This window comes from Peromyscus eremicus, chromosome 8a, assembly GCF_949786415.1.
Source record: "Peromyscus eremicus chromosome 8a, PerEre_H2_v1, whole genome shotgun sequence".
In the NCBI taxonomy this organism is placed as follows: domain Eukaryota; kingdom Metazoa; phylum Chordata; class Mammalia; order Rodentia; family Cricetidae; genus Peromyscus; species Peromyscus eremicus.
In genome coordinates this window covers 50,527,873-50,555,249 of record NC_081423.1, presented here as the reverse complement: position 1 = coordinate 50,555,249, position 27,377 = coordinate 50,527,873, and the positions used below count along the sequence as shown (strand labels likewise).

Here is a 27,377-nt window from a genome sequence, read left to right as displayed (position 1 = left end):
TATTTCCATCTTTATTTCTTATAGTAGATAATTTTAAAGGCTATTTTGTCATCTATACACAGAGCTATTTTTCATTTATCATGTGGCCATTGTTTATAATATGTATATTTCCCCATTCTTTTATGTTCAATTGCTTGTATTTTGGCGAATACAGATGACCTTTGTGAAGCTTGAATTTTCCTGCCTGGCCCACAGTCAGGGCAAATCTCTGTCACCTGCCAGTCCCACAGCCACTCAGACCCGACCAAGTAAACACAGAGACTTATATTGGTTACAAACTGTATGGCCGTGGCAGGCTTCTTGCTAACTGTTCTTACAGCTTAAATTAATCCATTTCCATTAATCTATACCTTGCCACAGGGCTCGTGGCTTACCGGTATCTTCACATGCTGTTTGTCATCATGGTGGCGACTGGCAGTGTCTCTCTGACTCAGCCTTCCACTTCCCAGCTTTATTCTCCTCCTTGCCCCGCCTATACTTCCTGCCTAGCCAATGGCCAATCAGTGTTTTATTTATCAACAAATTAGCAACACATTTGCCGTACAGAACTTCCCACAGCACCTTTGTTTGGATCATGATTTTTAAATCCAGCCAGACAACCTCTATCTTTTAATTGATTGTTTAATTCATCCACATTTAATGTGTTATTTAGATGCTTTTTTCTTGAGTGCTTCATGACACTTTGGTTCTTCTCTTTTCTTTTGCTTCCTCTTGCACTGTTTTCTAATATAATTTTCACATGGTGTTGTGGATTAAACAAGGATCCTGTGCATGGAGGAAAGTACTCTATCACCGAGCTACATCTATAGTTTGTAATACAATACTTTAACTTATCTAATGACTTTTTTTATTCTTTGAGTTATATGTTAACGATTGCTCTGTGATTCATCATATGTGCCTTAACTGATCGGCTTTAGGTTTTTATTAGTTTGGTTCTTATAATGATATTTAAGAGTATTGCTCATACTGCTCTATTCCCTTTCCTCTAGTTTGTCATTTTATTTTATATGTAATATATCTCTTAACGTTACAAACTCAAAATCACATTGTTAGAATTCCTATTTTACTCTCTGTATTCATTTCCTGGCTCAACACAGCTTTGCTCCCATAAGCCTCTTTTGTGCTGTATTGCCGAGTGCATTATGTTTATTTATGTTGCATGTATTTATGACATCCATTTATGATTGCAGATCCAGTAATACATTACATGCATATTCTATTATAGTTTTTCTTTAATTAGGTAAGAAAGAGGAAGTGAGTATCCATATAGTCTTTTGGTGTGGATGTAGGAGGGAAACTGTGAGGTGGGGATATTCACACTTATGGAGGCCAGAGGAAAATGCCTGCTTTGTCAGTTCCTGCCTTATTCTTTGGAAACAGAGTATCTCACTGAATCTGGAGCTAGATTGGGGACCCAGGAAGCCTCTGTGAGCTTCCTGTCTCTGACCCACACAGCACTGAGGTTACAGGCATACACAGTCACGCTTTTTACATGGGTGCTGGGGATTTGAACTTACATAGCAAGTGCCCTTTTCTCCATGAGTCATCTCCCTTAGCCCTTAGGCAGTCTTTATTTTGCAAGTGTGAGTTACCTTTTCTCTGTTCAGTGTGAGATTTTCCTGGTGTGGTGGTTGATTCCTGTTGAAACTGGGGAGTTTCCCATTATGCTCTTGGACTCTGGATCTTATTTAAACCTTAAGCTGCAGCATTTCTGTTGTGAAAGAAGGAGAGTGGTGCCACTGGCTGCTCCCAGGGTGGAGGAACAAGTCCTCATTCCCTTCTGTTGACACAGAGGGGTCCACCCGCTTCCTTTGGACATGGGTAGTTGTCTTACTGCTGGGGAGAGGCTAAGATGATAATCATAATAGAACTCCAGCAGGAGGTCAGGAGCTTGTTGTTCTCAGGTGGTGGGCAGGAAGAGTCACAGTGTTGTTGCCTGTGATGTCATGTGACCTGTTGCTAAGCAGCCGGGATGAATCCCATCTTCCCCGTTGGCCTCCTGTGACAGCACTCCACTGGTATGGAAGTACCTTGTTCCAATCCCAAAAAGGTGAAATACAGGCTTTGCATTGGACTTTTGCTGGGAATGGGTGGAAGCGTGCTTTTGTTTCATTTGGTTTGTGTAGAACAGTTCTTGGCTAAAAAGGTTTTTTTGCTTTGCTAGGCTGCCCATTTCTTTGTTCTCTACCAAGAGAAAATGGCTTCTGTTGAGCTTTATTCCCCCTTTTTCTTCCTTTACCTCCTTTTTCAGTACCCATTGGTTGTCTGCTCCCTTACCACCAAGTCTAGGTGTCTGATGAAATGCAGAAAAGCCGCAGACCTCGCCATTGTGCCAATCCGAGAGCCTAAGGACTTTCATACTCCATCTTTACTCTGTCTGGCAGAGTCTCCTATGTTAGTGTGAAGGGGAGTATCTGGGGGTGTTAGTTGTACTTATCGGGGGGAAAAAAGGTAAAGAAACAAACTATTCCATCTCCTCAGAAGGGAAAGTTTTCCTTACTAAATGTATGAGAGAGAGTTAAAATATCCACTGCTTTTAGGTTCATTTGTAGTCGGTACATGTATAATTTAGCACTGCACACTAGACAGAGAAAATTCTTACTAAACTCTTTCATTCCTTCTGTAAGCGTTTCTTAAACATTTATTATGGGCCAGACAACGCCTGACTTACCACATACTCAACAATAAGCCAAATGTGTTGTCTGTCATTGTAGAGCTTATATTTTAGCAGAAGACAGATGAGTAATTGATCTTGTAGCATGACCGAAATAAAGCAAATCAAGGAGATAAGAAGTATGGAAGTCAAGGTAGAGGCACCAGATTCTCCTGGAGTTGCAAGCCATTGTGAGCTGCCTGTCCTAAGTGCAGGGAACTGAACTCAGTTCCTCTGCAAGAGCAGTACATGCTCTGAGCATCTTTCCAGCCCCAGGATCTTCTCAGTTGGTTAGCCAGCCACTTCAGATGAAGTGTTAATTGTAATGAGAACATTTGTATACATTGAAGTTTCAATGCAGCCTGCTTTTCACCTGTACCCTGTCTTGGTTCAGGAAGGTGTAGAATGAATGAAAAGGTGAAGAGTGTCATGTGAGCATTCTAAGATGATAAGGTGTGGCTTTATTCTAGTAGATACAGAATGGAGGCTGAAACCCACCTAATCTGTGAGGAAACTGAGGAAGAATGTTAACCAGAATAACTGTGATCTCCAATCTTCCTGCTTTAGGGTGAGGCAGAAAAATTGACCTACATATAACAGAACCCACTCTTAACTCTACTTAAGCTGTCACTTACATAGTCGGAAGACAGAATAATATGGCAGTTGCCTAGTGCTGTGGGGGTCAATAGGTTAACTCTATAGAGGTTAATTAAAATTTGATAATAAATGCCTCCTCTATGCAGGATACTTCATTAGTCTTCATCACGGCTGAGGTGAGATATTCCTCATAATTATTTTCTAGGCTTTTAAAATTCTCTGCTGCTGAAGCAAGCTCCTCATTACTAATTAGGTTTCTCAGGCAAGAGAAGACAGTTTCTCAAAGTGGCCTCCTCATTAGAACGGGATGTCTGCCACTAGGAAAAAGAGAAATTGACCCTTTACTACCTCATTTTTTCAACATCTACCCAATAAAATCAACATTTGAAGTTACAAGAAAGAATTAATGAAAAAAATCGCTCAAACAACAGCTGTGATAAAATGTTCTCCTTTTTTGACATTATAAAATGAATTCCCTTTCTCCTTCCTCCTTAAAATGTGTAAGCTACTAAGGAAAGTCAAGTTCTGTAGAAAAGCCACGAGAATTCTTCTAAGTGTTCTAGCAGTTCTTCTTGGAAGGGGAAGGGGTTCCAAGGAAAAGGATTTCTCCTGAAATGAAAGAAAAACGGATAACCAAAAAGTAACCTGATGTTTTGAACGTCATGAAACTGACCTCTTCCATGCTTCTGTACTTCATCTGTGCCAGAATGAGAACCCTGCATTCATTCTGCTTTCTTGAACATCCCACCACCACTGCCTTGAGTCAGGACTATGCCTCCCGAACAGCCTTCACAGACTCCAGTTTTTCCGAGCCTACTCATTCCTCCCCCTGCACCCTTACCAGAGTTGGCCAATTGTCTTCCTTGTGAAATTAGAGCAGATTGATGCATGCCCTAATCCTTCAGTACTGTATGAGGGACCATATATACCCTTCACTGTCATGCCCTCCCTTCTTATGTCTGGTTTCATCTGCTGCCTTTTGCTCATGATGTCTGTGGTAAAATGACGAATCTCATACTTGCTTTCTCTCATGGCGGCCGTCACCTTTTCCCTATTACCTGATAACTGGCTGCTCGTCTTTGAGGAAGGAGCTCACAGTCTCCTTTGAGAAGTCTCTCTGGACCCCTAGGTATCACTTTATATCCTTGCCGTGCATTATCTTTAGTCTTCGGTCAGAGTATGTATACCTTTCCACATCTGTCTGAAGTCTTTGTCCCCCACCCCCTCAACTGAGTTCCTCAAAGACAGGGATAACATTTCTTTGGTGACCATTTTAGTACCAGACATGTACTCAGTGCTCAGTAAAGTTGGTTGAGTGCTAGTCATGTCCCTGCACATAGTAGGTACTCAACCAATGTTTAAGAAATAAATTGGTCCCCAAAGCATCATGAATCTTCTAATTAAAAAACAAATGAGCTTTTAGATTGCAAAATTATCTGCAGATTTTATTTAGTTGATATACAGGATAGTGACAAAGAACGTCACATTTTGTGATTTCTTCTGTCACCTTTCAACAGAAGAATGAATTATTCTTCACTGATGACTTTGGTGTGAACCTCCCGGCTCTTCACCCGCAGCTTGTTGACCTGGGACTCAGCAATGTCAGCCCGCTCCTCGGCTTCCTCCAGCTCGTGCTGGATCTTGCGGAACTTGGCCAGGTTGACATTGGATTGTTCCTCCTGTGAACGGGAACGCATTGGAGAATACAAGATTTGACATTTTCTACTTGCTAATTGCCTTTGTTGCTAAAAGAAGCTACAGGATTTGCTTCTTGAATAAGAAAGTAAAGGGTCCTGTCAATTGGTGGCATTCTTGTTTGGGGGCAGAGCATCCCACGGATCTAACTACATGAATGAGTGTTCTTGCACACCCCTCCTTTGGTCTCCTTCACTTGGCTCTTTTCCCGGCAAACTGAGGATGCTATAGTGACTACACAGAGGCCAAAGAAGCAGGGATCTGAGTTAAACTTGTTTCTGCAAAACAAACTTTAAAGAGAAGACACAGTAGTGACATTGGAGACAGAGAGCCCCAAGGAAAAGTTCAGAACTTTCAGAATGAGAAAGATTAATTTTTTTTGAAGTTCAGAACCGTATTTAATCATAACGATAAGTAAGGCTTAGAATAATTCAGACCCTCATTTGCATTGCCCCTATGAATGCTGGGAATTTGGAATGTTCTAGATAGTGAGTATAAGTGCAATGGTGAAACATTTCTGTGTTAACTCGTTTGAAACCTTACTTGCTGCAGTCTCCAAGAAATCAACTAGCATGTCTAAAGCTCTAATAATTTGTAGCAAAATTTTAGTTTTCCAAATAAGTACTCATTTTCCCACCTAAGTTTGGGCTCCTGGTTTGATCATTGCCTTAGAAGAAAGCCCCTTGGACGTAAGGGCCTTGGGTGCTTCACAGAACCGGACATGGTCCTGGAGCATCCTTTTTCTGAGGAGATACTCACAGCCTCCTCAGCTTGTCTCTTGTAGGCTTTCACTTTAGTCTGCAGCTTGTCCACCAAGTCCTGCAGCCTGAGCACGTTCTTGCGGTCCTCCTCGGTCTGAAAGACGCAGCAAGCGGAGGGCGTCGTTAGCTGACACTACCCTATTCTATTTTCTCAAGGGCTGCAGGCCTGGTGGAGAAGGGCAGGCCAGTCACCTGGTAAGTGAGTTCCTTCACTCTCCTCTCATGCTTGCGAAGACCCTTGACTGCTTCAATGTTGCGCTTCTGTTCATTTTCAACCTCATTTTCGAGCTCCCTCACCTGGAAGAGAAAAGAAGGGTTAACAGTTTGCCTGCAACTGTTCACACACGCAGGCCAGGAGCTGAGGGGACACGGGGACACTCACCCTGGCCTCCAGTTTCTGGATCTGCTTCTTGCCACCTTTCAGCGCCAGCTGCTCAGCCTCGTCTAGACGGTGCTGCAGGTCCTTCACCGTCTGCTCCATGTTCTTCTTCATCCGCTCCAGGTGGGCGCTGGTGTCCTGCTCCTTCTTCAGCTCCTCTGCCATCATGGCAGCCTGGTGAGTGATAAGACAGAGTTGGATAAGGGCTGGCAAGGTCTGGCAGAATTCAGATTTGCCATGTCCATCTTGCCCTCTGCTCACATCAGTGATGGCTTTCTTGGCCTTCTCTTCTGCATTGCGGGCTTCCTGGACGATGTCCTCCATCTCTCCCTGGATCTGGGAAATGTCTGTCTCCAGCTTCTTCTTGGTGTTGATGAGGCTGGTGTTCTGTTGTAAATTAAAAAAAAAATAAGAAAACTACGTTTAATTACATTTATAACTAGTCTATTAAGTCCTAAATTGTTGATAATTAAAAATGTTCAGAATAAAAATAAAATCAGAAGTTATTTCCAAGCTTGTGTCTTTTTCTAACTATATCCTTGGTCATAAAACATAAATGATTCGATGTAAAATTTAATCTCTAGTGCCAAAGGTATTTACTTGTTATCCGTGGATGCTTGTAAACACAAAGTAAAGCCATCCCGCTTTAGAATGCTGTGTACCACACAGCTGATAAAAAGTAGCTCATTAATTTTAGCTGTTCATCCATATTGGTTGGCTCTATGTTATAAGTTCATAAATAGCATCTTTATTAGTACAAATGATTGACCAAGAATGAATCCCCATGTTTTTGGAAAGTTAACAGTATTTGAAATAGTCAATCAATTCTAGATATTCATAATTAATAAGAAAAGTGTTATATATTAATAAATTTGATTAAAAAATTACAATATTGATTTGAACATTTCCATAATTGCTGATTTTATATATTACAATGTACAAAGATTATGTTACATAGGTTTATTATTTAAAAAGTAGAGGGCATGCAAATTAGCATAAGACAAAAAATAATACATGCTTAGTAACCAGAGACAACCATTAATAACACTTTTGCTTATGCTTTTGAATGTTTCTTGTATACTTTTTTTACAGAAGAAAGCTAGGGGATCCCTCACCTTAATTTGCTTTATTCTTTTACTGTTTTGTGACTGTCTTTCTGAGGTAGTGAATGTTTCATATGATCATTGCAAGAATATACCACCATTTACTTGACAAATGCAGGGTAGAACACAAGTACACTAATGATGACTCCATGGATTTGAACCCAAGAGCTCTTTATATATCCCATGAGGTTAATTTTAGGTTCGCACATGATAATAAATATCATGATGACTTGTTATTTTTACATTTTTTTTTTGCCTATTTATTTGCTGTGTAGAGTTTCAAAAGACAAGATGGCTACCAGTGTTGTATACATATCTCCTCATGGGTGGTCTTCTGTGCTTCTTTATATAAGTTTTAAACTCTAGATCCTTTCTTGTCCACAACTGCCCCAGCCCATAAGTGGACTTGTAAACTGTCTATGTCTTGGTACATACTTAGATCCTTCTGTGCATTTCCCAAAACCCTGGGAAAGTTTCCCTGCCAATATTACGTGTACATCTTGTGAACATCCCCTCAGGCTGCCTTTAGCTTCAGGGAGTGCCTTTGATAAGCCTGGTCCTGAACCTCACCTGGGTGTGCAGGAGCTGCACACGCTCACTGGCATCCAGCAACTCTTGCTCCGCCACTCTCCTGCTCCTCTCTGTCTGTTCCAGGGATGCCCGCAGCTCCTCGATCTCAGCCTGCATCAGGTTCGCTCTGCGCTCCACCATGGCCAGCTGCTCTTTAAGGTCATCCTGGCCTCGGAGAGCATCATCCAAGTGTAGCTGAGTGTCCTGCAAGAAATCAGAGAAACTCTTACTTGTGTCCCAGTGAATGTGGATTCAAATTTACCATCAGGCTCACATCTGGATCTTACGAACTCCGAGTCTGATTAAATAGAAGCATCTACAAGTGTTGGTAAGGACGTAGTCCTGGAACCCTGGTGCAATCCATCAATGTAAAAGCACATAATGTTTTATTTCAGATCCCAAATCATAAAAACAATCATGGATAAATCTATGAAACTCTGTGTCAGGAATCCTTAAAAATCAGCTAAACTGATTATGTTATTTTACATATTTAGGAAGGGAAATCCAGGATCTGGATTTGGTGGGTCATGCCTACAGTCTTCACACTTGGAAGGCTGAACTCCTTCATCCTCTGTCTTCACATATTAACCCAACATTTTGTCTCAGATGACAAAGCAAATTCTCTCTTGGACCTTTCAGACGAAACTTAGTTCCTTTCCAAGATACTTTTTTTTTTTTTTAATCTTGCTACCACATTCCTTTGACAATTTATGGCCTGTAATTTTCCTAAAATTTTAAGACTTGAGCTCTACAGTAACACATAGCCTGCTGAAACAGCGTGTGTTCACCCCAAGGTACCTTGAGCATTCCTTGTGTGTTTCGGAGGTTCCTGATCGCCTCTGCAGCCTGGCGGTTGGCATGGTTCAACTGGATTTCCATCTCATTGAGGTCTCCCTCCATCTTCTTCTTAATCCTCAGGGCATCATTCCTGCTCCTGATCTCCGCGTCCAACGTGCTCTGCATGGACTCCACGACTCTGAGGTGGTTTCTCTTCAGCTGATCTATTTCTTCATCTTTTTCAGCAATTTTGCGGTCAATTTCAGATTTCACCTGATTCAACTCAAGCTGGATGCGGAGAATTTTGCCCTCTTCGTGTTCAAGAGATGCCTTAATAGAAGCAACATTTTGGTGACCTGACTATGGCGATTTCTCAAGGAGGCATTTAGCCCTCCTCCCCAAACTTTCACACATCTCAGCTTAGATCATTGATTCTGCATTTGTGAGACATACATGTCAGGTTTTCCCTTGATAGCATGCATTGCCCCCCTAAAGCTTACAAAATGGTAGACCTCAGTTGCCATTCTCTTTTCAGTTTGTTTATAATGGTCAGCTGCGCAAACAGCGTGTGTACCTCTGCTTCCTCTAGGGATGCCTGCAATTCACTCTTTTCCTGATCAATTTGTTTCTTTATTTTCTCCAGCTCATGGATATGCTTCCCTCCCTCTGCGATCTGCTCCGTCAGGTCAGAAATCTCCTCTGTGGAAGAAGAGATGAGAGGAAGTGGTGGGAATGGTGGCAACATGGGAGGGTCCAGCCAGGGCTGAGTAGGACTGGGAAAGTCAGCAACATGGAAGGGTCCAGCCAGGGCTGAGTAGGACTGGGAAAGTCAGCAACATGGGAGGGTCTAGCCAGGGCTGAGTAGGATTGGAAAAGTTGGGACTCACGCTGGAGATTCTTGTTTTCTCTCTTCAGAGTCTCGAGTTGATCCAGAGACTCCTCGTAGGCATTCTTGACCTTGAACAGCTCGGTGCTGAGAGAACGGGACTCTTTCTGGGAGGCTTCAAGCTCAGCCTGAGTCTCCTCATATTTCTGTTTCCATTCTGCTAGAACCTGGGAGGATATCATTAGTTAAAACTCTGAACCCGGGTATAATACCTCTTTCCCCTAAGAGGGACACTTCACGGATCATGTGGACTACCTTGTCAAAGTTCCTTTGCTTCTTATCAAGTGCCGCGCAAGCAGCGTTAGACCTCTCCACGTCAATCATGAGGTCCTCCACTTCATTCTGGAGCCGCTGCTTCGTCTTTTCAAGAGAAGCACATTTGGAATTCACAGCTTCTACGTGTTCCTCTGCATCCTGCAGACGCTGAGCCAGCTTCTTCCTGAGGAGTTGGTCAGTGTGAGTGACCAAGAGAAGAATCAATTACCACAATGAACTCTGCCTAGCTGCTGATTAGGAAAGTCTATTTTCCCCTGAGATCTTTTATTTCTGTATGCCCACAGGTTTTCCCAGAATTACTTCTTAGAGCCCATTTTATCTCTTTCTGAGTTCTGATTTCCCTGGTGAGTTCCTCTTCATTTCAAATGTTATCAAACATATCTACAACACCAGAGAGAAGGAGGAAAGGGGAGGACTCTGAAGCTGAGTTAACCCAGACAACTCAGTAGAGGTACATTTCCTCAATAAGGTTATAATTGAATGGGATCCTAGACATTGTGCAGATGGTCCTCTTAACTGTATAGATATGGAAGTTGTGAAATTATTTGATGATTCACCATGGCATGAATATTCTTTCCTAGTTTCCCTTCTTTTTTGGTTTCTTTCTGTTTAACTCATTGAAACTCATACTTGGCCTCCTCCAGCTCCTCCGTGCGCTGGATGGCGTCCGTCTCATATTTTGTCCTCCACTGGGCCACCTCACTGTTGGCCTTGGACATGGCCCTCTGCAGCTCGGCCTTAGCTTCCTGCTCCTCCTCATACTGTTCCCGAAGCAGGTCACAGTCATGGCGGGCTGACTGCAGGGCGTGAGCCAGTGCATTCTTGGCCTAAATAACCCAAAATTATATGATGTGAATTTGTGTTCTGATCACTGATAGCCTCTTTTGAAGTTCAGTGGTGTGTCAGGTTGCCCCGTTTCATGAATGAAAGTATCAGCTGAGGATTCTCACCTTTGACTCCTCTTCTAGCTGTCTTTTTAGTTCCTCAATCTGTTGTGTAAATGCTTGTTTGCCTCGGGAGAGCTGAGACACCATAGCGTCTTTCTCATCCAGCTGTCGGGAAAACTCACCTGAGAGAGAAAATATGAATGATTGAATTCTTTTGTCTCGGCAAAGAGTGAAGTGGAATAGCATTGGACCCTCCTATTTCATATAACGCAAACTATGTCTCCAGAGTGGTAGCACGCTGCTTTCTTTGGTATTTTAGGACTGATGTAACAAAACTCTTCTAAACCCAAGATATTAATCTCCCCCTGCCCTCAGGTATAGCTTAGAGTCATTGCTTTGTAACAATCTTATACTCTAAAGGTGAAGGAGTAAAAACCATAAATGTGCACACGCTGGACAAGGTGTGACCCATGCTTCACAAATGGTCCCGACCTTCCATGCTTTGCCGTTCCAAAGGTAGTGATGCTCACGGACTGACCTGACTCTGTGTGCAAGCGGGCCTTCTGAGTCGACAGCTCATTGATCAGGCGCTGCTGTTCCTCTTCCTTCGTCTTCACTTCACTCAGCTGATCCTCCAGGGTGCGGCACATCTTCTCAAGGTTCCCCTGGGGTGGGAAGTAGAAAATAAGACAAGATGACACATTTCTACTCTGAAGGCTGAGATTTAAAGATCTGGAACTATGTATGACAGGCACAGAGTATTATTTATGTTGCTGTCAAAGCCTCGCACCGTGCATGGGAAGCAGTGGAGGAGCATAGGTGACTGATTGAATGAATGTGGAATTCCTGTCTTTGGGGAAACATGAGCATCATTTATGGCCCGCATCATGGAGAGGGGACTCTTCCTTGTCATTGCATTACTACTGTGGTGGCCATAGCAACAAAGTTTAAGGTGATTTTAAAAAATAAGATGTGTAAACTTGAGGGCTTCTATTCAAAACAGTGATGTCGATCAGAAAATCTCAGATGGCATGCAGTGTGACTAGCTAGAATCACATACAGTATATAGTCACTTTCAAGTATTTCAGATAAAGTTGAGAAGTTAGGAAAGACCTTGGCTTTGGAGACAGTCTCCATGTTACTGGCGAGGTCATCAATCTCCATCTTCAGCTCGCTCTTCTCCTTCTCCAGCTTCTGCTTGACCCTCTGCAGGTTGTCGATCTGCTCCCCAAGCTCAGCCACACTGTCTGCGTGCTTCTTCCGAAGAGCAGCTGCTGTGGCTTCATGCTGCAGGGTGGCCTCCTCCAGGTCCCTGCGCATCTTCTGGAACTCAGCCTCTCTCTTCTTGTTCATCTCGATCTGGGCTGAAGTGGCCCCACCGGCTTCTTCCAGCCTCTCACTGATCTCCTCCAGTTCCCTGGAGAGGTCAGAGCGCTGCTTCTCTGCTTTGGCTCTGGAGGCCCTCTCTGCCTCAATTTCCTCCTCCAGCTCCTCAATGCGGGCCTGGGGGTGGTGGAAAGTACAGACTCAGCTTCTTGGGTCAGTCATTTTTTTCCCCCGATGAGTTAGACTGATGGAAGTCATTTACTTACTTGCAGCTCCTTGATTTTCTTCTGCAGCTGCATGCCAAGGGCCTGCTCATCTTCAATCTTGCTTTGCAGATTGCTCATTTCAAACTCTTTCCTAGTTTAACAGCAACACATTAGCTTATGGTCAATTCTTCCCACAGCCCCATCTATGTATAACTGAACTTTTTCATACTGATGGCCTTAAAAAAGAGAGCAGCACGTGTTTCACAAGTCACAATGTGCCATTCTAATTAAATAAAAAAATCAAAGTTGCCATTGTTTATTTTACCCCAAGTGTCATGAGGCAATAATTGGGAAACATTTAAAGACATGTTTCATCTGCGCTGACTCAGTGAGAAGCCAGAGCTGAATTCCATCACACTTACTTTTTGAGTTTCTCATCAAGTTGCTGTTTGTCATTTTCTATGTCCATTGTGGATTCTTGGGCCAATTTGAGGTCCCCCTCCAGTTTCCTCTTGGCTCTTTCTAAGTCCATCCGAAGCTTCTTTTCCTGTTCCAGTGATCCTTCAAGCTAAATTATAGTGGATTTTGTTTAGCTTCTCAAGTATTGAACCATATGCTGTTAGCCAGAAACTCAAGAAAAAAAACCATATAAGAGAACAAACAGCATGAAGACCCAAAGCCTGACTTTCGAGGCTCATGGACAACACTGATGGCCTCATTTCACCATTGTTTATTTCATTCCTTCTAAGGAAGAAGATATTTTTCAGACTCACATCATCCACTTGCTGTTCAAGCTTGGTTTTGGCTTTGGTCAGGGTGTTGACTTTGTCCTCCTCTGCCTGCAGGTCATCCAGGGTCTGCTGGTGGGCCTCTTGGAGGGCCTTCTTCTCCTTGGTCAGCTTGGCGATATTTTCGTCCAGGCCTGCCATCTCCTCTGTGAGGTTTTTCACCTTTAGATTTGAACAGATGGTAGGAAAGCTGATGAAAACATGCCATCTTGACAAAAATGCGTAATAATGCAACATCTTAGGACAACATCATCCTGACAGCAGTCAGAAACCAAGGTAGGCCATGTGGCTGAACACAATGGGAAATTAAGGTGAAAGCAAACAGATGTCGTGGTTGTGACTTTTTTCTTTCACTTTCAGTAATTTTTAACATTTAAGGTTCAGCACTAAATGAACACTTGTAAACACTTTAAAGTGAATAATAATTGTACCTTGTTCTCTGTGGCATGCTTCTCCTTCTCAACCTTGGCCAGTGTCAGCTCAAGGTCGTCGATGTCTTTCTTCAGCTCTGAGCACTCATCCTCCAGCTTCCTCTTCTTGGCGGTCAGCTCAGCGTTGATCTCCTCCTCATCCTCAGCTCTCTCAGTTAGCTCTTTGATTTTGGCCTCCAGCTGGATTTTGGTTTTGATCAGCTGGTCACATCGTTCCTCTGCATCAGCCAAGCCATCTGCTTCCTAAGGGGAGGAATAGTGCATTTTCATTTGTGTGGGCTCTATCTGCAAACACATACTCACGTGTTAAACGTTGGGAATGGATGACCACCACTTGGTCAATGGATAGGCCGTTAAATTACCAACTTTTAAAGAATTAAATGGACAAAGTGCAAAAATCTTAATCCTTTGATCAAGTAGAGTAACATTTCCTCTAAATATCCATGTGTGGAAGATAAAATCAGGAAAAGATAGCTTTGTTGCAAAAAATATATGATCTACTAGCCCTCAGTCCCTTGGAAAAGTAATTTACTAATTCTTGGGTTCAGTTTTTTTTCTACATTCAATTAAGGGCTTAAATTAGCCTTTTTTCTGCTCTGATAAAAAACAATGTACTTTCTAGTTAAATTTCAACAGTATTTATGAAAGAGAATATTCTAATATAAGAAGGTGCTCCATACAGAAAGGAAAATACCTAGAGATATTTTCATGACTTTATTCACTAGTGACCAGACTGTGTAGAAAGCACATATGAACATAAGCATCATGAATGTGTCTGTAGGATACACATGTGAACATAAGCATATTGTGTGTGTGTGTGTGTGTGTGTGTGTGTGTGTGTGTGTGTAGTATGCACATATGAACATAAACATCATGGATGTGCCTGTGTAGGATGCACGTATGAGTATAAGCACCAGGGATGTGTGTGTGTGTGTGTGTGTGTGTGTGTGAGAGAGAGAGAGAGAGAGAAAGAGAGAGAGAGAGAGAGAGAGAGAGAGAGAGAGAGATTTGAAAATAAACATGAATGTCTGTGTAGGATGTACATATGAACATAAGCATCATGGATGTGTGGGTAGGATGCAACATGAACATAAGCATCATGGGTGTGGCTTTGCAGGTGTTGTTTCTTTGGGTCTGAATCTTAGTGTTTTTGAAAGGCAGGAAACCACAGCAGATTCCTGCATATAAATCATTTACTCTGAAGCCTGTAATTCCAGTCACATCCTGATTAGGTAATATGAAAGGGCTCTGTGCAATGCATGGCACTCACAGCTTGAACCTGGAGCTGCAGGTCATTTTTTTCTTGCATCAGAGCTACCATCTTTTCTTCTAGCTCTTTCCTTTTTGCCTCTGACTTAGCCAGATCCTCCTTGGCCTTCTCAAAATCTTCCTTCATGTTGGCCATCTCCTTCTCTGTCTCCGCACTCTTCAGGAGAGGCTTGATCTTGAAATACAGCTTCATCCAGGGCCAGTGTTTCACATTCATGAAGGCACGGACGTTGTACTGGATGCAGAAGATGGACTCTCTGTGGAAGGAGAGAAATAGATAAAAATGGGCAAAAATGTGTAAAGTGACCATCACAATTGCACTGAGTTCAGTGATGACAGTGGTGGGAAGGGCAAAACGCTTTCTTCCTCACCTCCTCTCCATCATCTTCTTGAACTCCACCCTCATCAAATACCCTCTGCACATGGCTTGAGTGCGGGTGATGAGCTGAGCCAACTTGTCATCTCGCATCTCCTCTAGAGTTCCCAGCAGGCCAGCTTTAAAGAAAACCTTGGCAGAGGACAGTGAGATTTGTTATTTCCACTCAAGCAAAAGCTCTAAAAGCGCTAAATTTATGTCAGCAATTTGGACTTGGTGGTACCTTAGTGTGACCAAATTTGTACTGGGTATGGTCGATGTCAATAGAACCCAGAAGCTTCTCAGAGGCCTTCTTGCTGTCAATGAATTGACCTTCTGGGATAGCACTTGCATTCAGAACTTTGTATCTGTCGAAATGAAAAGTATATTTAAAACATAATTTTTTCTTCACCGAGAAATAAAAGTTAGAACAGTAGTAGCTACTATTGAAAAAAAAAAATGGATCAATCAAACAATGGCAAACCAAATGGCAATAAAATTTAACACTGCTCTATATAAAACATTGGAAGATGTGAGACAAACCTCTGCTTGAAGTCTGCATAGAGGATCCTGCTCGGGAACCCCTTCCGGCAGATGCGGATGCCTTCCAGCACCCCGTTACACCTGAGCTGATGCAAGACCAGTTCGTGCTCCATGGCACCTGGAAAGGGGAACACATCTTACAGCCATCTAAAGAGAAGCCACATTGAGGTTGCTCTGCGCATGGTAAGTGTCTTACCAGGAGTCTTAGTCTCATTGGGAATGAGGCAGCGGACAAAGTGGGGGTGGGTGCTCTTCAAGTTGGTCATCAGCTTGTTTAAATTCTCCTATAAAACCGTATGGAGAGATTTAGAATAACGTGTGGCTGTAGCTTTCCTCTCTCACATTCTAACAAGCTGTCTCAAACCATGATGACCAAGAGAAATCCTAGGTCTGGAAGGTGGATTTCTAGAACATTCCTGATTATACAAAAGTAGTCCATTTCAGTTTGTTTTTCTCAAACCGTGCCAATCAGAAAAGTTTTGTCTTGAGACTTTGATCATATGGAATTGATGTAATTGAATACAGTGGGTGCTTTTTAAAGAGGGCTTGATTTTATGTAAAATCTCTCTTCTACCAGATCTCTTGTATTTGAAGCTTGGGGAAATACCTCGTTTATAATAATAGGCTTTGCTGTAAAAGAGATGTAATATGCCTTCTTTTTGTTAAAAATTTCCTGAAGTATTTTTCAGATTTAAAAAAAAAATACAATACTACTTTTTTCACGTTTACTGTAAGCATCCTTTAAAACCTCTCATTAAGGACAGTTTAATTATCTTCTAAGTGTAGGATTATATATACTGTACCCTGAAGAGAGCTGACACCGTCTGGAAAGATGAACCCTTCTTTTTGCCACCTTTCTTTCCACCACCGCCACCCTCTGAAAAACAGAAACGAAAAATGGAGAGGGGATTACTAGCTGCAGCCTTTGAGTCTTCTTGTGTCCACCAGCATCAGGATGGCCACGTTTCCTCAAGAGCCTGTGGTACTTCTTCCCTTTCTTCCTTCCACAGCTCATCTATCTCAATTCTAGATGAAGATACAGTAGTCACTGCATGGTTATAGATACCCAGGGAACCAAAAAAGTATGCAGAAGTTGGAAGATATGGGTAGGTGGTAGGACTCCCTGACTCCATCCAGATCAGCAGTGTCTGCTTCCTGCAGGTTCCACCCAGAAGACAGAGGAGTAAGGTCCTGCCAGTGCACACATCCCCTAGAACAGGCGGAGTTGCATGCTTGCTTCTAGGTAGTTGAGCTTGGCTCATCAGCAAGGACTCGTAATATCTATTTTCCTATGTCCCCGTGTTGTTACTTGTACATCAGGACTTCAGATACTTAGGAATGAAATACAATCTCTTCAGTTACCCTAATGTTGTGCCCTGGTGAAGGGTTTCCTTATGACTTAGCTGGACCCTTGATAGAAGCAGTACTATTGATGTGGAAAAGTGGCTGGTACAATCATCAGCAAATCACTGAACCTTCTAAATTTACATTCTCATTGATAAACAAGCTATGCACCGAATGATTCCTGATGCCTGTGTACCATGGTTGGTAATACACTTTCTTTCATTTCGTTCACATTAGCCTGAACTCTCACAGTAGATTTTGCAACACTTATATCAGTACTTTTCAACTTCCTAATGCTTTGATCCTTTAATACAGTTCCTCATGTTTTGGTGACTCCCAACCATAAAATAATTTTCGTTGCTACTTCATAGATGAAATTTTTCTACTTTAATGAATTGTAATGTAAATATATGTGTTCTGTGATGGTCTTAAGTGACCCATGTGAAATGTTCATTTGAGCCCCCCACCCAAGGGGTCACAACCCACAGGGTGAGAACCACTGATCTATATTGTCTCTGACAGATCGTATATTTCTATGGTGTGATTCTTAGAACAAATTGATACTATCAAAAATTACCTGCTTCAGCAGCCTGTCCCCCAGAAAATAGGAAAGCCAGAGTCTTCAAGCCAGACTTCTGGTACAGCCCCACCACGGTCTCATTCAGGGGGTCCTTGTTCTTGTCCAGCCAGCCAATAATGTTGTAGTCCACGGTGCCTGCATAATGCACCAGCGAGAAGTGGGCTTCAGCCTTGCCTTTGGCGGGCTTGGGCTTCTGGAAGTTGTTGGACTTTCCAAGATGCTGTTCATAGAGCTTGTTCTTGAAGGAGGTGTCTGTTGCCTTGGGGAACATGCACTCCTCTTCCAGGATGGAGAAGATGCCCATTGGCTAAGTATTAAAAAGGGAGAAGATAGTGATGAGTCCTTTAGAAGACTGTGCCCAAGTAGTTTGTGTGATTAGTGCAAACCTGAAAAGAAGGCATTCCAAAAGAAGAACGTGGAAGTATGTATTAAACAGATGAGAGCCTACCTTAGTACTCCCCTCTTCTGACAAAATACGGCAGTCATCATCTGAAGACTGCATAGGGTATATGTTGCTGAAAGACTTAGTTTAAAAGTTCATCTGTACCATCTGGCAAATGTTGTGTTCAGTGAGTAAAATTAAATTCTAAAATTACCATCTCAAAGCTCAATTTTTATCCTATGACTATATATACTCATATATGCTCTGAATACTTCTTTCTCGCAGTATAACATCCTTCACCATAACTCTAGACATGGAAAAGAGGTGAGAAGGAGAGACTACATTCCAATGACCAAAAATGAAACTTCATCAAGTGCATCTCCTGTTGTCTCATGAAAACTCTTTGTACTTTCAGCCCTGCTTCTCCCCCCCACCCCACCCCCACCCCTGCCTCATCTCTATGGAGTTAAGCATTGGTAATCCATCGGTTTTGCTCATGAAGCAGTTTGACTTTTCTGAGACAAATTTGATACAAAAGATTGAATGCAAATTCAGCATTGGTGATTATACAAATTCACAAATTTATGCTCAAAAGTCATTTTGATAATCCAGAAGTTGAAATATTAGTGAAGGAAATAAATACTTTTTCTAGGGACTATATAGTTTTGCTAAGCAGTGGCACTATTACATCACCAAATTAACATATTTTCATGCATCCTAGGTTTTTTTTTCTGTTCTTTTTTCATATTTTTTGTGAGTTTTGATCTGAGTATTTCAAATTTTCCCAGCTGGCAATTGCATTTTATTTCTACTTTATCATTGCTTCAGGAGATTTCACATAGGTTCTTTCTTTCTTTCTTTTTGGTTTTTTTGTTGTTGTTGTTGTTGTTTTAGGTTTTTTTGAGACAGGGTTTCTCTGTGTAGCTTTGCACCTTTCCTGGAACTCACTCTGTAGCCCAGGCTTTCCTCGAACTCACACCAATCTGCCTGCCTCTGCCTCCCGAGTGCTGGGATTAAAGGTGTGCACCACCACTGCCTGGCTCTATGTTCTTTCTTGGTAACATGATAAGATCCAAGTGTGTGTGTGTGTGTGTGTGTGTGTGTGAGAGAGAGAGAGAGAGAGAGAGAGAGAGAGAGAGAGAGAGAGAGAGAGAGAGAGAGAGAGAGAGGGAGGGAGAGAGGGAGAATATGCACATGCTTGTATATGTTTGGAGGCCTGTGGAGGCCAGAAAAGGATGTAGGATCCCTTGGAGGTTGGTTTACAGGTGTTTGTGAGCCACTTGATGTGGGTGCTGGAATCAAAACTCTAGACTTCATGATAAAGCAACAAGCACTCTTAACCACTGAGCCATCTCTCCAGTCACAAGATCCCAACAGTTTTGAATGTTTAAATTGCTTAATGATTTCTATCTAAATATGATACATCTGTTGCTCTAACCTAATTAGATTGATTTCCTTAATTACTAATTCCCTTAATTACTAAGGGGGAATTCAGAGCACATTCCCAGGGTAAGGTCAAATAGAAGCTTAGGTATTTACTTGGTAGTAATCATGAGAAGGAATGAATTGATGAATTTAACAGTTAACTGTCCAACCTTAAGCATCTTACTTTGCACTGCCTTGTTCTACAGTACATAAGGGAGGATGCATATGCAATGTACCAATAGCCACACCAGGATTAATTGACTATTCAAAGGACTAGCTGTACTTTCATCCCTTTCTTCCATGCCAGTGAAATCACATAGTAAGAAAAATGAGGAAGAAAGAAGCCCACGGTACACGCCTTTAATCCTATCACTCAGAAGGATGGAGGAGGAGAATCTCTGTCAATTCAAGGTTGGCCTAATTTTACGTAGTGAGTTCCAAGGCCAGCAAGGATTACATTGTGATACCATATGTCTTTAAAAAACTGAGAAAGCATAAAATTATAAGAGTTGAAAATATAAATCAGCTGGGCAGTGATGGCGCATGCCTTTAATCCCAGCACTCAGGAGGCAGAGGCAGGCGGATCTCTGTGAGTTAGATACCAGCCTGGTCTACATACCAGCCTGGTCTACGGACTAAGTTCAAGGACAGCCAGGGGTACACAGAGAAACCCTGTATTGAAAAACCAGAGGAGGGGGGAGGATGTGACTCTGTGTGTTTTGTATGTGTTATAGCTATTTTCTAGAGACTACTTTACTTTATTTCTTAGTAACAGATTACCTATGATATACCTGAGAACTAATCAGAGCACACAAGCATGTCATGAGATATTACTGATTACTGTTTGAGAACTGGGATTGAGAATTGGCATGTAAGTAAACATAGGAAGAGGGACAAATTGGTCCTGTTTTAAAGTTTGAAAAGTCACACAAACCTTCTCAATGAGCTCAATGCAGGCAGCCAAGTCCATCCCAAAGTCAATGAACTCCCAATCAATGCCTTCCTTCTTGTACTCCTCCTGCTCCAGCACGAACATATGGTGGTTGAAAAACTGTTGCAATTTCTCATTGGTGAAGTTGATGCACAGCTGCTCCAAGGTGTTGAACTATGGGAAGAGATAAACATAGGAAATTGGTCATAAAGTCCGTATTTGTATCTATAACACAGCTAATACATTTTCTTAAAATTTTGAGACATTTTGGGTTATTGTATTGAAGATTTAGACCTTCAGATCATCTCTTAAAGGTGTTATAATTCTAAATCAAGAGTTAAATCCTCAAATATTTTCCAAGGAACTATATGAAATCTTACATATTGGGCAAAATGCTGTTAAATAGGAGATCTTTGAAATAGTAATTGAGAGTGACCTAAGCATGCATTTCTATCCTCATGTGCTTGAATCCAAGATCAATTTTAAACAAGCTTTCATGACCAACCTTTGAGACTCTAGTCCTGAAAACACAGCATTCTCTCTTTTCCTATTCAAACCCTTGACTTGTGTTCAGATCCCTCCAATGACCCACTTTAGCAGGAATTTATACTTTTTTGTCAATCATATTTTGTATTTTGGGAAGCGTATTTCCAGGGCTCCAAGAAGATCAGCCAAGTGACTGCCAATGTGCATTTGCTAACCAGTTCATAACTCACATCAAAAATCTCAAAGCCAGCGATGTCCAAGACGCCAATGAAGTACTGCCTGGGCTGCTTGGTGTCCAGCTGCTGGTTGATGCGGGTGACCATCCACAGGAACATCTTCTCATATATGGCCTTGGCCAAGGCACCCACGGAGTTGTATACCTTCAGGGAAAGTGTTGGTTTAGTTGTTTGAGTTGTATACAGTGATGACCTTTTGAGTCTTCAAGTGAATCAGGGGGCTGAAATCACACTTACCTGCTGCACCGTCTGGCCTTTGGTGACGTACTCATTGCCGACCTTGACCCTGGGGTAGCAGAGGGCTTTGAGCAGGTCAGCAGAGTTCAGACTTGTCAGATAGGCGGCCTTGTCAGCAACTGCGAGAAAGAAGCAAGAACAGTGGAACCGGGAGTGACTTACACAACTTCATTGCAAATGATGCTGCTGGTGGCAATGGTTTTACACAAACAGGTACAAATGTTGTGAGTTCTCTCCACTTGTTTATGTTTGAAAAGCACCGCCACTCTTCACACTTGTTCTTAGAATGATAAGTTGGAGCTTGGCGGAGCCCATGCTCTGTGTGATACTTAAAATACAGCAAAAGTACACCACAGATAATAATTTGAGAACCCCTAACCCAGTGGTAGAAAGGGAATGCTGAATTATTCACCAAATTAAATGTGCTTTCATCAAGAAGCAAGTATTTTCTTATCAAATGTGAATGAAGAATGAAGACAGGTGAAGATGTAGTGCAGGACAAGGCCCTGGGTTCAGTTCCAGCACCATAACACACACACACACACACACACACACACACACACACACACACACACACACACATACACACACACCTCACAGGAAAAACAGAACCGTGGAATGGGCAGAAATAATAAAGCTCCTGTAAATTTGCTCAATTATGTGAAATATCAGTGTATCAATGTGTTATCTCCTTTCCCTGAAGCTTCTGTCTTTCATTAGAAAGACAATACAAATAGGTCCCTACCTCTGCAAAGGCTCATGTCAACAGTTTCATCAGGTGGAAGGTGACAACAGGGGTCTTACCTTCGGTGCCATCTGGCTCAGCTTGCTCTTCCCTTTGCTTTTGCTTGAATTTCATATTCCCATAATGCATCACAGCGCCTGTGAGCTTGTAAATGGCCACCTTTTCATCTGCACTGAATCCCAGGATGTCCACAGCAGTCTGTTGAAAGAATTGAATTAGCAACAATTATCACAGTGGCCAGCTTACTCGGAACGGTAGGGGTCTGGCTCCCTGCTTCCCAACCACACTCTGTCATATATCTGACTAATGTTTTGATGGCTTAGGAGTCGGGTTCTTCCCCTCTGATCCACACAGAAACATCATTTGAGGAGTATGGGCACTAAGGACAGCATGTGAGTTATCCACACACTTTCTTGTCTCTAGTTTCCCAGATCATTTCTTCTCTTCCCATGTTGTCCCAACTTAATGCACAGCCCCAAATTACCCTCCCTCCTCAGATGACATGGACAGTCCAGTGGAAAGACTTTTAAGAGCAGCAATGGCTCCCACTGTTTCTCTGATATCAGGTCACAGCTTGGCTGGCCCTGGGGTGCCTGGGCATGAACTTTATTGACCATTCACTAGTCATTCAGGGAAGAGACATTTATGAAGATAAATTTCCTATTTTGTTGAAATGCTTTCTGATCCCCCCCCCATTGGATTTTGGTTACTTTCTCAGTTACCCATGCTAAACATTGACATGGCTTATGGAAGAGACCAAGCATCAATGTAGACACACGAAAGTGTGTCTCTCCTAAGACTTCCTCCTTTCTTCTGGTCGTAGCTCACTGGGGCTACCCAGTCCTGGAACTACATTATTAATAAGGTCCTCGAGTGAGGTTGCTACATTTTTTCAAAACCTTCCAGACTAGACAATGGGATGTGTCTCAATTCCATGTTGTCTTTGGAATATGAGCATAACAATATGTTACAGTGAATAAAATCTGTATCTATAAGATAAAGGCATATACATAGGTTATTAACATTTTTTTAAGAAAAAAGTATTTTTTAAGCACCCTTCAACTCTGTCTTGGTGGGATTGAGTTATCAGTGTTGAAAATATTAAAGTTAAGAATAATTAAAGATTATGCAGAAATTCAAATTTATGTATTTATATATCAAATTTATGTGTAAAGAAAATAAGCTCAAAACATGATAATCTTTACAGAAAAGAGGCAGAGAAGGAAAGAGTCCATAGTTTCAGAAATAAGAATGAAAATTCATGGAATAACCAAAAGAGTGGTTTTGGAGGTAGACAATTCATTTTCCCTAATGATTAATAAGGGCAGGGCTATCCCATTACTGTAGACATTTATTCAAAGCAAAGTTTTCCTTTATATCTAACTATAAAGAACTTGAAAATTTCATGTTCTGTTATAAAAAGTGGGAAACTGTCATAGCTTTTCCAAGATTCCTGGGTCCAGGGGCTGACATAAAGTAAAAAAAGAAATCATATAGGGGGGCAAGTATTGAGGGAAAAGTGACCAACATCATAAAGAGTAAAAAAGATCCAGCTCAGTGAGGGATGCCAGGTACCTACCATTTATTCAGATATTTGAAATGTCAACACGTGTGTAGGATGGCATTTCAATATTCTGTGATTTTTTTTTCCCCAAGTGTAAGAAAGCCTGAAAGATAGCATTGTCTAGCCCACTCTCTGTGCGAGTCCATTCTTCTCTGATGTAAGGAGAGTGTTGTGTGCTAAAAAGGACCTTGCTAGCTCATGGCTCTTCCCTACTACTTACATCTGTGGCCATCAGCTCTTCCTGGTCATCGATGCTGGGCACCGTGATTTCACCTTGACTGACGTAAGTGAAGTCGTATGGGTTGGTGGTGATCAGAAGCATCTCTGGACACATGGGAAAGAGCAGGCAGAGTTACTTTGGTCATCACCACATTTCAGAGGGACAGCATAGGCAGGATGTTGTCTTGCTTGGTGGAAACAAGTCAAGATGCTCCTTACCAATGAGTTCTGGTTTCTTGTTGGACATGATTTGATAGAAGATGTGGTAACTTCTTTCAGCCTTGAGCTGGAAGGTGACTCGAGACTTCTCTAGCAGATCTGGAGAGGCATATCAAGCACATTTTTTAATGAAAAGGCCAAAGGTAGAAAATTAAGCTTTGAAATTCACACAACAGAAATAAGAGCAAGGATTTTCCAATCTGTGTGCCCCCAAAGAAAAGATGCTCAGTCACCAGTGTTTATTAACTCACAGGTTTCAATATCTGCAGAAGCCAGTTTGCCTGTGGCACCGAAATGGATCCGGATGAATTTACCCTTAAAAAGGAAAAGGAGAGTTGATTAAAAGCTGGAAACCATTTCATTAACTATGGACCAAATAAGTGGAAAATGTATTAACACAGTGTATATGGAAGTGTGGAGGTGGTTCTCACATGAGCAGGGTGACCAAGAGACTTACAAAGCGAGAGGAGTTGTCGTTCCTCACGGTCTTGGCGTTGCCAAAGGCCTCCAGCAGGGGGTTGGCGCTGATGATTTGATCTTCAAGGGTCCCCTTCAGACAAATGGAGAAGTAAGATAAAGCTTGGATTATCTGAGTTGCACATACTACAACAATTTCCTATCTGTCCTTCTCTTTCCCTTGGTCACATCCTGTAGCTAGGCAAGGCCTTACAAAGAGGAAGGGAACCCACATGGGCAAGTGGGACATGCCTGTGACATGGTTTGATTTCGGTGCCTCTCAAGGCCCATTTTCACTTCTGAGAAATGAATGTGGGAACTCCGGCCTAGAACTTGCTAACATATCACCTTGTTCATCTCCTCCTCACAAAGCCCTTCTGAGGTTTATTTTCTAAACTTCAGCATTGTGGGCATCTGGTTGCTATGGTTTTGTCACACTTGGAAAAGCCTGGTTTCCCCCATCCTCCCTCAGATGGTCATGCCCACCTGCATTTTGCCAGAAGGCGCCTCCTCCTTTTTCTTGTCCCCAGTGACTGCAATTGTCGCAAAGTACTGGATGACACGCTTCGTGTTCACAGTCTTCCCGGCCCCGGATTCTCCGCTATGAGGACCAAATGAGAAATCGGAATATAAGACAGGAGGCACTGGCCTAGCAACCAAAACTCAGCAGAAAGAAGGATACGGTGTCTACATACGTAATCAGGATGGACTGGTTCTCACGATCTGTGAAGGGAAAGCACAGACAACGGCAAATAAACAAAAGCTGAGACACTACTAAATGTGTGCTCTTCTTTTCACAAGTCTTAAGAACTAAGCGTAAAAGGTGTGCTAATTATCACACTTGTGTCATGCTGGTGTTATCACTCATGTGAAGGGTTATGGATTATGGAATGCACAAGTTTTCTCTTTTACCAATGAGAATCAGCCAAGAAGCAGGTGGCTTCACAGTTTCATGTCCCCTTCACTCACCTGGTTCATAGTTCAAAATCCTGTCATGTTGTAAATGTTCAGGCTGCATTTCCTCTAGTGCTTGTGAAATTTCAAAGCTTACTTTTTTAATGAGATTATACAGTAGGTGTAATTAAGACGCAGAGTCGATACCTAGCTTTGATTAACTTTGAACTGGAATTAGCGTCAACAAATTTAGATTTCTAGCATAGATAAATGAGCAAATTTCCCTATGCTTTTGGAATTGGTGCATCATAGTCTAAATCAAATTTTCCACTTTTATCATTGCGATTATCACATGTATGCAAAACGTTTCATTCCTAAGGTGCTGGCCATATGTTGTCTCTGCTATGACTCTTCAAGTGTTTTCTAGAATTTGTAGAGGCTGTGATTATTGATGCACTCACCTGTCAGCATGAACTGGTAGGCGTTGTCAGAGATGGAGAAGATGTGGGGCGGGGCCTCCTGTCGCTTTTTGCCTCGGTAGGCCGCCACCACCTCAGGGTTGTACACCGGCAGCCACTTGTAGGGGTTGACGGTGACACAGAAGAGGCCCGAGTAAGTCTGTGGACAAAGACAAAGTTGCTCAGTTAGCAATCACTTCATTACTCCAGCTAAGAAATAATGCTGGGTGAGCAAGGGGAGAGGAAATAAGAAAGTGCTGTTCCTCAGGAGGTTTCATTCATTGGCTGTTTCCCTCGGCTGGCCCATGCGGCACCAACGCTCTGGATAGCCAGCTAACGCAGTTAACCAGAGAGCTCTCTCTCTGCACATGCAGCTTTGAAGACACCATAATTTACAGCGCTGACATAATGAGGCGTTTCAACAGCAGAAAGTACACGGATTTGATGACATACGACAGGGGCCACTCACGTAGATCATCCAGGCTGCGTAACGCTCTTTGAGGTTGTACAGCACAGCGGGTTCGTGCAGGTGGGTCATCATGGCCATGTCCTCGATCTTGTCGTACTTGGGAGGGTTCATGGAGAAGACTTGATCTTCCTTGACTGTGACAGTCTGTTAAGAGTGGAAGGATCCAGTTAATACCAGCTAAGAAGCAGAAAAAGATCGTCTGTGCTTCCCCACCTTTCACCCTCTCGGTTTGACTTACAGCTCCACCTTCGGTCTTGGCCGTCACCTTCCCCCCTTCCCTGCTCTGCACTGTGGCTTTCACATAGGACTCCTTAGGGTCCACCACGAACACGGACGACTTGGCATCAAAAGGCTTGTTCTGAGCCTCAATCCGCTCCTTTTCAGACTTTCGGAGGTAAGGAGCAGCCTCCCCGAAAACGGCCATCTCGGCGTCGGAACTCATGGCTGCGGGCTATGGGTGGCAGCTCAGGGCCAGGTGCACCTAGGGGAAGAAATGGACATAAACGACAACCCTGGCCCATGCGTTTCACCTTAACAGGCTTTGTTTACTCACTCTCCTCTTCCTCCTGTGGACTGTGCCGGGGAGCTAAGCGAAGACAAGAGGACCTAATAGCCCTGTGTGGGCAGTTTAATTTTCCTGACATGTTAAGCTTTTGGTCTTCCTTCCCTATTGTAAACCACAGTCGAGAGATATGGAGGGATGGATACCCATCCATCTGCACTTGTCAGGCTACAAGAGTGTTCAGAATCTTTGTTTCTGTGCTTTTCAGTTTCTGTTTGTTTGTTTGTGTTTTACCCCATTTCCTTTCCCTACCCATCTGTCCCATGTGTGTGTTGTGTGTTTGTTTGACATTGTGGTGATACAAAGAAATGGAAAGTAGTTTTTCTAACCTTATCGTGTTAATGAATCTATTTTTAAAAACCCAAATATTGCTGAGTGTGGTGGTGCACACCTTTAACCCCAGCACTTGGGAGGCAGAGGCAGGCAAAGCTCTTTGACACCAGCCTTGTCTACAGAGTTCCAGGACATAATAGAGAGATTCTGTCTCAAAAAAAAAATATTTAGCATTTTCCTCTATCACGAACTATTAAAACTGAGTGTAAAAATTATTGTTTGTATGTAAGAAGAAAATCTAAATTCAGGTTGAATATTTAATACATATAAACTCCTAGTTAACTGACAACTGTTAGGTAAGTAAAGGAAAAATAAACACGATGGCTATTAATAAA

The 27,377-nt window shown here is 42.4% G+C and overlaps 1 protein-coding gene across 5 annotated transcripts; it reads right to left on the bottom strand.

Annotated features, from left to right (window-relative positions):
- Positions 1–4,776: 4,776 nt before the first annotated feature.
- Positions 4,777–26,589, bottom strand: LOC131916123 (myosin-4). Of its 5 annotated transcripts, none has more exons than XM_059269419.1 (39): positions 26,386–26,589; positions 26,148–26,291; positions 25,682–25,838; positions 25,022–25,049; positions 24,813–24,927; positions 24,328–24,420; positions 24,122–24,185; positions 23,871–23,969; positions 23,653–23,756; positions 21,928–22,066; positions 21,124–21,242; positions 20,881–21,030; positions 20,168–20,338; positions 17,424–17,733; positions 17,058–17,062; positions 16,306–16,377; positions 15,699–15,786; positions 15,503–15,620; positions 15,204–15,327; positions 14,976–15,112; positions 14,606–14,861; positions 13,336–13,578; positions 12,890–13,066; positions 12,539–12,684; positions 12,177–12,267; positions 11,698–12,087; positions 11,123–11,249; positions 10,648–10,766; positions 10,328–10,524; positions 9,677–9,860; positions 9,423–9,588; positions 9,110–9,234; positions 8,557–8,865; positions 7,759–7,962; positions 6,347–6,472; positions 6,089–6,259; positions 5,899–6,003; positions 5,705–5,800; positions 4,777–4,929 (listed from the first exon to the last, which is right to left on the bottom strand). In XM_059269419.1, the coding sequence occupies exons 1-39, from the start codon at positions 26,587–26,589 to the stop codon at positions 4,777–4,779; spliced, it is 5,826 nt and encodes a 1,941-aa protein (XP_059125402.1). The 5 variants fall into 5 exon arrangements, with proteins under 5 accessions (XP_059125402.1, XP_059125401.1, XP_059125399.1 ...); XM_059269418.1 differs by lacking the exon at positions 17,058–17,062 and adding an exon at positions 16,973–16,980; XM_059269416.1 differs by lacking the exon at positions 17,058–17,062 and having other exon boundaries at positions 16,306–16,379.
- Between the last annotated feature and the right edge of the window lie 788 nt (positions 26,590–27,377).

Coding starts and splice junctions, on each gene's coding strand:
- LOC131916123 (XM_059269418.1), bottom strand. CDS start 26,589: ATGAGTTCCGACGCCGAGATGGCCGTTTTCGGGGAGGCTGCTCCTTAC. Junction 8,866..9,109: donor CATCCCTAGAGGAAGCAGAG/GTACACACGCTG, acceptor GCTTCTATTAAG/GCATCTCTTGAACACGAAGA. Junction 6,004..6,088: donor TCCAGAAACTGGAGGCCAGG/GTGAGTGTCCCC, acceptor TTTCTCTTCCAG/GTGAGGGAGCTCGAAAATGA.